The sequence below is a fragment of the Camponotus vicinus genome, unplaced genomic scaffold (genome assembly GCF_025532165.1).
Source record: "Camponotus vicinus isolate PSW18456_S1 unplaced genomic scaffold, iyCamVici1.0 SCAF_5, whole genome shotgun sequence".
Classification (NCBI taxonomy): domain Eukaryota; kingdom Metazoa; phylum Arthropoda; class Insecta; order Hymenoptera; family Formicidae; genus Camponotus; species Camponotus vicinus.
The window spans coordinates 13,752,968-13,765,747 of record NW_028141977.1 but is presented as its reverse complement, the minus strand read 5'-3'; the positions used below and the strand labels follow the sequence as shown (position 1 = coordinate 13,765,747).

At 38.2% G+C, this 12,780-nt stretch overlaps 1 protein-coding gene across 3 annotated transcripts in view; it reads left to right on the top strand.

The window, feature by feature from the left end:
* LOC145972489 (paired box protein Pax-6) overlaps positions 1–12,780 on the top strand; it is an 80,596-nt gene that overhangs the window by 29,990 nt on the left and 37,826 nt on the right. For all 3 annotated transcript variants that reach the window (XR_014439181.1, XM_083101165.1, XM_083101164.1), the window contains exon 5: positions 12,427–12,614. Coding sequence is in view for 2 of the 3 variants with exons in the window: in XM_083101165.1 (XP_082957291.1) it covers positions 12,427–12,614 (188 nt within the window). In the remaining variant the exon portion in view is untranslated. The remainder of the gene's footprint in view (positions 1–12,426; positions 12,615–12,780) is intronic.

Below are 12,780 nucleotides of genomic sequence, written 5' to 3'. Positions count from 1 at the left end.
TTTCTCTTAGCTTGTCTACTTATCATCATTCAGATAATTATCATATTTTTTAAATTCTTTTTTATACTCTTTTGTAAGACTTTTGTTATATATTCCTGAAAAATTTAATATCTCATACTATTATAATATTTTCGTGAATGATAAATTATCGACAATATTACGGAGGAAGCTACATTAGAATTGTAGTAAACTCGCAAGTCATACTTTCGAGAGATCAAAGGGACATTTTTTCTGATAAAACTTATTGATGTAGAGCAACTAAGAGCGTCACTGCGAAACGAGATTATATTCGTTGACCAGAACGGCCATGCGCGTCCATTCCAAGGGCTGACGTTGACATTTTGCCTCCATCGAGCATCCATATTAAATCGCGCGCATCTTTCTTACAACGTAAGAAATCGATGTTTTATTGCCTATAATCAGATTGTTACAATTTATTGAATCGATTATTATAATATAGATAATTTATTTATTTATGAATTTAAAAAAATATAAATTGCATGAAAATAATTTTGTTGCGATGACAAACATACATTAATCAAATCAGTTTATGACAGCTTCATTTGCTGATATATTTGAAGAATATAATGTAAATCATGTCATATATATGAAAATATCTTTCTATTTGAAGGCAATATATTTGTATTTTATTAATAGAGCGCGGCTTTCGTTGTGTCGTACAATTTGAATTCTCGAGCTTGCAGCGATTTTGCGAAGCTATCCGCGATTCAATTTATCTGGCGTCCATTTTTGCAAAAGTGCGTCTCGATGACAACATTCGTCATCCGCGGAGAACCCGCTGTCAAGCGAGAGGAGCGCCGCTGCACCGACGAGATTACATTTGTCGAGGTGGCCAGCACCGTCGTTCCGGCTGGTTCCAGGCAGTCCGATCCCGCAGGGAGGAAAAGGGCAGAGGGAGAGGGTTGGATGTCAATGCCGCACCGTCGCCGTCGCCACCACTGCCCAACCCTTTTAGTACGCGAAATCGCGCGATATATAGGCCGCTAGCCGGCCAGCCCTCGCTCCCATTCCCCCGATGCAAGGGTGGAAAATCACGGGTATCACGACAGAATCGGGATGGGAGGAGGTGAACGGGGTTTCCCGAGCGATGGCTGTGCGCTGTCCCTGTAATTAATAGTCACCCACCGCCGACGGACGGCCCGAGAATCGAGTTTACAGGCTGTATCCGCGTGTCGGGGCGAATCGGACGATTGTTTAAGCGAGTGGCCATCTCTCCGTCGACGACTCCATCTATTCGAAGAATAGCACGCTCTTGATTGCGTGTTTGTATTTGTAACACATCGCGATAGTAATTTTATAAATCAAATAATCTCGCGTAAGAGATTGATTAGACGACGTTTACCAGATGTTACGAGTAAGAGAAAAAAATGTTCGAGGAAGAGTAAAAATATTTGAGTGAAATTTCTAATATCTTATTATTTATCAAAGAAATAAAATTATTATAAATTCTCGTTACCGCATTCATTTTGAAGAGCCAATTGCGAGCATAAGAAATTAATTCCGTACAGTCTGCTCGACTGACACCAGCGCGCGATGGGTGATTAAAAGGAACGTCAGCTCGCGCGAGGAAGAAAAAGATTTCAGCGGTGAGAAGGATTCTCGTTCTCGGTAAGAGGAGAAACGCGGAAGAATAGTGGGCATCGAGAAAGAACGGAAAATGGTTGAGGATGGAAAGAGCGGCAAAAGGGAAAAGAAGGAGTGCGCGAAGGGAAGAGAGTGGAAGTTAGTGGCGGCTCGGTGAGAAATACATAATGCAGTAGCCGGACGTCTCCGACACCCCCTAACTCACCCTTCTCCGGGGCGAAGAAGAGGGGCTGCTGCTGCTGCCGCTGTTGCAAGAAAGAGAGCAAGAGAGAGTATGTAGAGAAGAGGTTGGCCACGACGACGATGGTGTTGGTGATGGTGTAGGTGAAGCAGAAGGAGGAGGATAGAAGGCCGAGGGGGTTGGTAGCGCGCGCGAGTGTACGAAGGGGTGCATTGATTTACGCAGCCGGGGCAAGGCGAGGGTGTCTCCAAGGCGGACGTGCAAGGGCCAACAATTCACTCGCCTCGGGTTCCAGGAACCATCCATTACTTTGGTTCTTCTACCGCCACCCCCTAGAGTTGTCTCCCCTGGCATTGTTGCGGTTACTTACCGCGTCCATCGAGAACGTAGCCATTGTCACGGCGAAGTCGCGTGGCTCACCGGTCTCTGCTAAACGCTTCTAGTCTTTACGTGACGTCATTTGGTGACATTGATTTGGTGAAAAATAAGATCTTGTGACTTGAAATTGTGAAAATGAGAGTAATTTTCTTTCTTTCGTTAATATAAATTGAATTAAAGAGTAGTCGACATGTTTCGAACATTAAACATTTAATTGCGCTCTTAATTAATATGTCGCGTCAAAGAAAGTCATAGAAAAAAAGAACAAACTTTAAAAATTGAAGCTGATTTTTCTATTTGTATAAAAAAAATAGTATGTGCATAAATTAATTTTTCTAATAAATAAAAAGTAATAGATTAAATTCTCATAAATCTATCCATTCTAATAAAATGCAATATTTAATTGTTAAGAAATATAAGGATGTCAATTTAAAAGAGAAATCTGTATTAAAGATATATCTATGTCTTTGACATCATTCTTTTACTTTAATCAATTTTTAATATATCATAAGAAATTTAAAATATAATACTTTCAAATCTTGTTATAAATTTATCTCAGCACTATTTTTTATTTCATTTTTATTTTACATTTTTATTTGTTACATAGATATATTTATATCCAGAATATTTTAAATATAAATAATTAACGAAAAAAACTGTCGTATACGATTTTTGAGTTCACTGTTTTTTTATAATAAAATGAAACAATTTCTTAAATTACTTACGCTTAAGTAATTTAATAATATTATTAATGAAGTAATAACTCCAATTACATGTAATATATAATATTCAATAATAATACAAATAATTAGAAGACTTGTTTAAGGACAATCGAGCGAGGATATTCCATTCTCGTTGACAGACGATCAAGAAATATGTATGGACGAAAAGGAAAAACGAATTTCTCTTTGATAGAAAAAGAAAGAGAGAAGGAGGAGATAACTCTTTCTATGTCGAAGTGGTTAACGTCATTTTAACTGCTGACTGCTCTCGCAACCCTATCCGCGTTCCGGCGTCGCTGTTCGAGTTCATCCACCGTGCACCGGCTGTCCCGTCCAATCAGGTCATCATCGTCGTTGTCGTTGCTGATCCGCGTGAACCATGCTCGTATACGTGAACTATACACGCTCGACGGATGTGCGGCCGAAGAATATCGACTTTCAGCCTTCCCAGCCTCGATTGTCCAACCGACTATTATCAGACGTTGGGATCTCGCTCCGCGGCCGAGTTCCTTTTTTCAAAACTGGTGCATGTTCCTCCTTGTCAAGCCCAGCTTTTTCTCCTATCCTCGCATCTCTGACAATCTCGATGTTCCCGAGAGAGATAGAAAGAAAGAGATAGTTAGATTTCTTCGTCGTTCTCTTCATCGTTCTTTTGCATCGTCGTGCTTCTCTTTACGCCATGCTTCCCAAATATGACCTGCCATCCGATCGATCATTCTCAGCATTTCGCATTGATCGTCAAGCTCGTGCGGACAATTCAGGACGAGTTCTTCAATCGATACCGGTATATGTAATGGATTTGCTAAGCGTTTGGAAAACACGCGAAATATGGAATCTGTAATAGCCCCCTCGATCTCAAGAAACATCAATTCACTTAAGATATCGTGAAGCAATTTAAAATCCAGCTGTATATCTATCTTCATTTATTAGTTTTATGTTAAAACGCTCATCGACACCGGTACGCGTGGCAGGTTCGTTAAACGTTGGTAAAACGAGACACGTGGCAATCTCCGCGCAAAGCTGGAGCATCCTTCCTCCTTTCCCCGGTCCGCTTCAGTAATCATCGTCCGTCGGTCATGGATCGTCGCAAGAATCCGAAGGAGCTGGGGGGTTGCTGCTGGTGGTGCTCGCTCGAGAGCAGGCAATAACGGTGCGACGCGTGGCGTCTACGCCACCCCCTATCCAAGGGAACCCCCGGCGCGTTGCTAAATACCGAATACCCCTCTTGGACGACGAGCGGCACCGATGGCGGTGACCGCCACCCCTTCTTCACCGCCTTCGAGGTAGTCCCTTATATCGGCGAAAGCGCTACCCTCGGCCGTTCCAGATTAAAAGCTGTGATTATACGTGGCATCAGACACCCTTCTTCCCTCTCCTCCCTTCTGTCTCTTGCTCCGCGCTTCTTTCTCCTGCCTTCTGTCCTTTTTCCGCCGCTACCGTGTTGTATTTTGAAATCGCCTCTATCCGCCACCCTATGCCTCCTCTCTCTCTCTCCCGTCTGTATTTCACTCTCCCCGTGGCTCTTTCTGTTTAAATTGCGAATACCGCGCGTTCCTCTCGACTTCTATTTAAATGTAATTTGTATCTTGCTCGCGCGCGCGACCATTCGACTCCTCTCGTCCCTGAATCTCTCTTGTTCCTCTCGCTACTCGTGCGCACGCGACTAAACACACGTGTTCGGACGATAAGTCTTTTCTTCATATATTCGATTGTAATTTATGCCAAATAACTTATCAATTAATACTCGTAATTTTTATCATATAATAGTCATAATTTTTGTTATGTAACAATGGCAATATCTTTTTCTAATACAATAATATCGCTTCTTTTATTATACGTTATTATTATATGTAAAATTATATATAATAATTATATATAATATATATAATAATTATTTTCATAATATATAATTTTCATAATAAGTATAATTAATATAATAAAACATATACTTTCTCTTTATTATTTCTTTACTATACTTCTTTACTATATAATTATAACTTTTATTACATAAAATAATTCTGAGATATACACGGATCATTCTAAAAAAACATTGGAGAAAATTATGTTTAAAGAATTTATAATTACTTTAATATCTACTTAAAACATCAATGTAATACATTTTTTTACCAGTGTAAAAAGGAAAAAAGGGAAGATATCATATATTTATTTTCAAATATAATTTTTTACCTAAAAATAATTTTAGAGAGAAAGACTTAAAAATATTATATATTAAAAATATTAACAAAATTGTAAATAATTTCTCTAACAATCTCAGCTTTTGTTATATGTATTTTTTGGTTAATTTTTTATCCATTTTATAATATTTCTTATCTTACATCAACATTTCATTATTCTCTTCTCTCTCTCTCTCTCTCTCTCTCTCTCTCTCTCTCTCTCTTTCTCTTTCTCTTCGTACCGATAATATTCCACATTACTAGGATACGATCCACGACATGGCTAGAACCGCACTAAGTTTCTTGGTAATCCGTGCGATAAATCAAACCGACTATGATAACTCCTGGAATAATGGCTCGCGAGATAACGATACACCGGGTGGAATCGTCTCCGTCGTCGGGAATTGGCTCGGATACTTTCGCGCCTCGTTCGCACGTTATGCTATTTCACTGTGTCTCAAACTTTTGATTTAAGAGGTAATAATAATTGCACACACACACTTACACATCTTTCGTCGTTAATTAAAAATTTTAACTTCATCTATTTTACTTACTATCTGTGATTATCGCTGACTGCAATTTTTTCATTGGAAAAAGGACCGTAATATCTCCGGTGTCGTCTCTCTATCTTTTATTTTCCCTTACTTGTTATTTTACGAAAATTTGAATATTGCTCAACAATTTTTTGAATTATTATATACATAGTTTGTATTTTATCAATTTCCAAATTTTCGTAAAGTTTTCATAAAGTAATAGATAAAATGGGATAAAAAGATAGAGGAGACATCCGACATTACGATCTTCATGACTGTCGTATTTGTAATCGAGAGAGCATACAGTCTGATCTGTTATTCGCCCCAACGAGCGAAGGTGCAACATGAATATTTCGAGTTATCAGATCGAATTAACTGGGGTCCCGCTAACGCACGGCTGTCACAGACGCGCATAATAGAGACGTCAGCCTCTACGATCGCCTCTCTCGCAGTTTTTTTTTTTCGTCTCCGATCTAATCCCAGCAGAATTTCCCACGCGACCCGGGACGGTGACTCTTTGTACGACAACGTTGCGCTATATTGCGAAGGGTGCAGAATTTATACTAGAAATCCCCGTATCGAGCGGGGGCCGCGTGGCGCGCCTGTTACTGCACTTTTTCGGGTCTCCGAATTGGTCATGACCGTAATTGCGAGAATAATCGCCGAGAAATTGCGTGCCTTTCTTTTTGATACCGCATCATTATGCACCCCGAACTCTGATCGTCATAGTATCGATTCTATAAAAGAGAGAGAAATTTGAAATTTATTTCATGACAGTTTTCATATATTTTTTATTGCGGGAGTATTTATTATAATTTACCAGAATTTATTAAAAATATTCTTCTTAATTTTTAGCCAAAATTTGGTAGAGATCTGTGAAAAATTAGCAAGCAATTCGATTATACAAATCTTATTTAGGGCCAATATGGAGAGAAAGAAATGATATACGCAACGCGTACGATACCGTCATTATTTCGAGGATACCCGTGATTTCGAGGTTTGTGCGAGAGATCGTCACGTCCACCTCTATTCTTTCGATCGACACAGGGGTGGCTTAATGACAGGTTATGGCATTTTGCTCACTTTCGACTCGTGCATACGTTATACGAACTCGGTTCCTGTGCGAGCAGGATGTCATCAGACAGCACGTGCCGAAGTATCCTCGCATCCCCACAGTTCTCGTTCCAAATACGCGTGCGGGAAGAGCGGAGATATAATATGCGAGTAATGTAAGTCCCGATTAACGCGCCGTGTCAATGAAGAGATCATAGATTTCGTAACGTTGCCCGTCTCCATCTCGTTAAAATCCGATTATCACGGCTTTAATTCATCACGATACTCTTCCCTGTAAAATTACTGTACTGATATTTTAAAATACGAGAAGAGAATATGTGTGATTAGTTTGTATTTTCATTCAAAGGATTATGAAAATTATATTTAAAATTATATTTAAAATTATATTTAAAATTGTATGTAAAATTATATTTCTTGCCAAGAAGTATTTTTTACTTTTGAAGATAATAGCGTGAGAAATAATAAAATTACAAAATTATATTAATTTTTTTAACATACCCTTTATCAACATATTACATAATTTTTAATACAAGAAAAGGTTCCATAGAATTATATTGCATTTTATTATTTATTACTTATTGCTTATCCAAAACAAAGGGTTTGTATCCCCCTTGGATATTTAACACTAACGCATTTGCAACTGCTTTTGTATCTTCTCCAAGTATGCTCCCTGACTTTTGAATAAGTTTTATGAAGTGCTGCTGATTACGCGTGTCGAATCGTCCGGCTATTATTTCCAGGATGTTTTCGCGATAATAAAGCCGTGCTGTATGACGGGCTCGTTCGGACCCTCAGGATAACGGAAGTAGTCTGAATAGAGAAGAAAAGAGAAAGTCGTGGCACCCTCGTGTACTCTCCTTCCGCTCTCTTCACGGTTAACACCCTCGTCTCATACATACATATGAACGAGCCGTGGCAGGAAATACGCGACTACCGCGAATAAGCACTCGTAAAAATTGCAGCCACGCAGAGTTCCTACGCGTTAAAAGATAATACACGCACTATTTTGTGTGTGGGCTATTCGCAGTCCGTATAATATCTCATGCGATGCTGATTAAAATCTCTTCTTGCCTCTGACGAGCAACATCGTAAAAATCAAATTTTACGCAACATACAGGTGACGTGTTTTAAACTTGATGAATTTTAGCGAAATATACCGTTTAAATGTGTAGTTAAAAATCGAGTGTGGTAATTTTTCCAGATTAAAGAAAAACAAAGATTAAACAAAAAAAAACAGGGATTTATTTTGACAGAAGAGTGATATTAATTAAATCTTTTTACTAAATTTGCGTCCGTATAAAAAATTACGCGTATCCTGAAAGGAGTATTAATGGTGTGTAATGTGTGCAATTGTGCAAAATTATTTTTATAACTCTTTTATAGATGGTTAAATCGCAGTTTCCTCGAAACACCATGCTGGTTTTCGCGGCGAAAGAGATTTCCCGTCGGACAACTATCTCGATGATGTCACGTGAGAGCAATATTATGACGTCTCTATCCAGCACCCTCTTTAAGAGATCGGCCACCCTCGAGCTTTTCACGCTTCATGCTAATTTCATCGATCCGATGCCGGCTTCTTCCTCTCTTGCCGCGTTTTAAGCCCTCGCCGCGTGTCCGCCTTTGTGCGCGCCGCGCGTACAAGGATGAAGGATAATATCTACGTTCCTTTTATATGCTATTCGCGTATCACATCGCTCGGCTCTATAACCGTGCAAAAATGTGTCGAGAATCCCATTGTCGACGATGAGCCAATAAAACACACGAGTTCTCGGCCGCGTGTCTTTCATTTTCTATCCCATCTTAATGCCAGCGTTTAGATTATTACACCCTGAATTAATTTCCGCCAATAAATAACTCAAAAAGGAGTACATTTATTTCAAATTTTTATATTCTTTTGAATTAAACGACGTTCGAATTTTTTAGATCAAGGGTTCGCTTTTATTAGCGAGTTGTCCGTGATTCATAAAAGTCAGCTCTAAAAACAAACAATCCGTCCTTATTTAATTCAGAAGTAGGATAGCTTATATTATGCGTCTGGAAGAACCTTTTTATATCTTCGATCGGTCCAAGAAGGAAGTGTCTCGTAGTTTCGCAAGTGCCTGCCTGGCTCGCCACAAAAGCGGGTCCATTGTAGTATCGATTTCCATAACGAACAACGCATAACGATCTTCACGAATAATAACGGGGGTGACATACGTCGTAAATATATCGCAACGGTTGAGAAGCAGCCAGCACGATATTTGCGGTTAACGTCAATCAAAAAACGGTCAAATAGTCCGGACACTCGATGTCACGTGAGGCGCCGATTGTCCCTTGACAGGCAGCCGTCGCTCGTCGGGTTTCTGGCTTTGTCGCCAAGTGCTTTCTTTGTGCGCGACAACGACTTTTCATTGTGAATTGATTTTCATAATCGGCCAACATCGGCCAACTTAACCAGCGCGACGCGGAATCATCGAAGGACCAACTTACCTAATTGAAAAAATTACCCAGTCAATTTTTCTACGCTCCGATAAGAATGATATAGTAAAAGTACAAATTTGATATCAAGGAATTTAACATATCGAGATTAAAATCCCGGCGTAAAATTAAAAAATAAAATATTTTGTTTTCCACTTTATGTGTGATATTCTTTCTGGAATATTTATGGCATTTATTATCAAAAATATAGTCGCATTTTTTATTATAGTTTCCAATTAAAAGCATACGTCATCGCATAGAAACTTGTATAATTTTCTGTTTGTGAAGGAATTAATCATACATATATAACAATAATTAAGATCACAGAAATTGAGTGTAATCCCGTTTTCAATCTCAGTTTCATCTATTGGTCATCCTATTCGGATCTCTGTTACGTCACACGGAGGTTGTTAATTTGCTGACGGAAGGCATTTGAATCTTCGGAGGAGAGCGAGGAGAGACAGGATGTTTTGGACATCGGATGTGGATGTCGGAGACAAGACGAGGGGAGAGTGCCGGTGACGTCTCTTTCGCGTCAGCGACGGAGAGACACGAGATCGTGCGGTTGTGGTGGTGTGGTGGCCGTCGTGGGCGCCGAGGGGGACGACACTCTCGCTCCTGCTCCGGTGGTGGGTCCGAGATGTCAGCTCGTTTCAATGCCGTGGAACCCTGACACCGGGTCTAACAAACCCCAGGGAACGAATATCTCCTATGACCGATCCGGTGTTCTGTCACCGGTATTCGCCAGCGTCCGCCTTTTTCGTCTTGCTTTTTAATCCGACGCGTGTAATAAAACAACCGAGATGCAATGAATAATTGTAAATATTTCTTCGTTTCTCAATTTTTTGATAACTTCTTATTCTAGTATTAATAATAAATTAATGATTGATTTATTGTTGTGAAGTATTGACATCGTATTCTTAGATTTTTACAATTGGTAAAGTTTTTTTTTTTTAAATTCTACAGAAAAATTCTTGATATCTTTCAAGAGATTTTATTAAGTGTAAAAAACAAGAATCCAAAACATAGGACTTGTATTTTATGTTTTCGTTATATGAAAATTCCTTAATAATTTTCTATTTCGCAACTGAAATTGATTTGAATTATAATACTTTTCTCGATAAAATCTAAATCTTAAATCTTAAGAAGATCTTAAGATCTATATTCTTTCTTACAACTTTGAAAATTTTAATTTGGAAAAAAAAAACTAATTTAAGATAGGAGCTTAAGAGATGTTCATTCAAGAATTGAAAAATTACTAAAATTTCTTCTCAAATATAGAAATCTAGAATTTTTATAGAAAAGCTTTTATCAGATTGCTATCAATTGTACTGAAATTTGAAGTTTGCTTTGTCTTAATAAAGATGTCGGGTCTCTAATTTAGAAAGTAGAAAAATATTTATTTAAAGCTTATCGAAAAATCAGTAATTAAAATTAAAATTGAAAAATATCCTATATAACAATTACTTTTAGACTACGAACATTATTTCTAAAAGATTATATTCTCACATCCATTAAAATGAATTTTATATCTAAAGAACTCTTGTGAATCCCATAATTAATTCTTGATTTTAACGACGTGAAAGGTTCAAATTGAAAAGTTTGATATTTTACTCCTTTAATATCGATTACTACGACATGCGTAGTATAATACAAGAATGCAAAGGAATAAATTGCAAAACTATCGGCAGCAGGAGGACTCTTTAGTTTCGTGAGAATTCTTTTACGACTTTGTCGGGATTTATACGAGCTGTAAGTGACAGAAGCGACGAAGAAAGCCTGCAAAAGAGGACAAATAAAAGATACGAAAATAAAAAGAGCGACTCCGTCTTAAAGGACATCGTAAATTTTTCGCTCCCGCGATATTTCATTCCGCGACATTCCCATAATCGCATATATACGCTCAAAATTGTTATATTGCATTATGCAATAAACAAAAACCGATTTTGAACTTCATTTTCGTTTCACGTAAGTAGAAATTCAATCCAAAATTATATGTATGAGCAAAAATGAAATATAAAAATTAATAATAAGAAGAAATTAATAATTAGCAGGCTTATTTAAAAAGTGATGGGATAAAAAGTAATCTAGTAAAAAATTTTTAATAGATACGGATATATAAAAGGATATATAAATATCTCTTATTTTGAACTTTTAGTTAGGGATTAAAGCTCAAAAATGACATGTATCTTTACTCGCGATACACGTGTAACGCGAAATTTGTCGTCCCGGAAATTTCCTGTTGAAACATTTCATATTGCAGGGGTATCGAACACGATAGACTGTGGCGTTATCGCACTTAAGTGCGATCGCGAGTTTCGGTATACGCGAATACGGCGCGTAGGGAGCGTAAACTCGCGCGCCGCGAATGCGCGAGTGCGTACTTACGTCGGCGGAAGCCAAGTCCCCTTGGAGTGGCGCGGAGACGGATATAATTGAAGGCGGAGGTAATTAACTCCCTCGTGCAGAGCGCGCCGCGTCGGCAGCCGCTCACCGCATCGTTTTAATTACCGCTCTCGTCGCATTTCATCGGGCAGAAGCGCCTCTACGCCTCTCCCTCCTCCTCCCGGGAAGAGAATCTTCATCGCTCTCCGAACATTTCGTGTTTATAATAAATCCGATATCACAAGGAAAGAGAGAGAGAGAGAAAGAGATGTGTATGGGATACTCGATAATTCTCCAAAGATGTTCCTTAAAAAAAGAAATCTTTTTTGCGATATTTGTTGTTATTTCAAACTTTGGGATGGGAGAAAAAAAGATCGTAATTTAGCTGATGAAAAAGCTGCAAAAGTAAGAAAAGCAATATGAGAAAAAATGTAAGGTTGTGTGATTAAATTTAGATATATAAATAATGCTGTTAAAATCTCTCGTTAATATTTCTAGAAATTCTTTGACAATCCTTGTAAAGAAAAAATCCAATTACTGATATTTTATATTGTCAGTGATTAAAAATAAATTGCTACTGACAATTAAACAGTAGAAACAGGTGGAATCTTATTTTTCATTTAACATCGACGAAACTTGATTTTAATAGGATTTTAAAATGTTTAGTTTTTCTAAATTTGCATAGTAGTGTCACTTGGCAACTTTACTATATGCATTAATAAAGATACAAGATTTTTATTTGTATTTTTATTTCTTTGTATCGGCGTAGTAAAAATTGCACTGTGCATCTTTTTCGCAAGAAGCACCTCAAAATATATGATACATGAGTAAGTTAAGCGTAACGGTTATACGTTCATTTAATCATGCCATGTATGGTTAACCTGTTTTATACACCGGTAAATATATTCGGCTTCCAGGTGTCCTCGATCAACAGGGTACTGAGAAATCTGGCCGCGCAAAAGGAGCAGAGGCAGCAGCAGCAACAACAACAAGGGGTGGGCGCCGTGGGGGTTGGCGTCGGTGCCGGCAGTCCGGCGGAAAGCGTTTACGATAAACTCAGGCTATTAAATGGACAGACCACCGGCTGGCCGCGTCCCAATCCCTGGTAAAACTAAAATTCAAATATACTCAGTGCTTAGTAAACAGCATTGTGTAGAGTATATATCTGTTCCGCAACATACTATAATTCAACCGACACAAAAAGAAGACTATAATTTCTTTCCAGCTTTTTTCATATATTCTTTTTTTTAACACGTCATATATGTTATAGT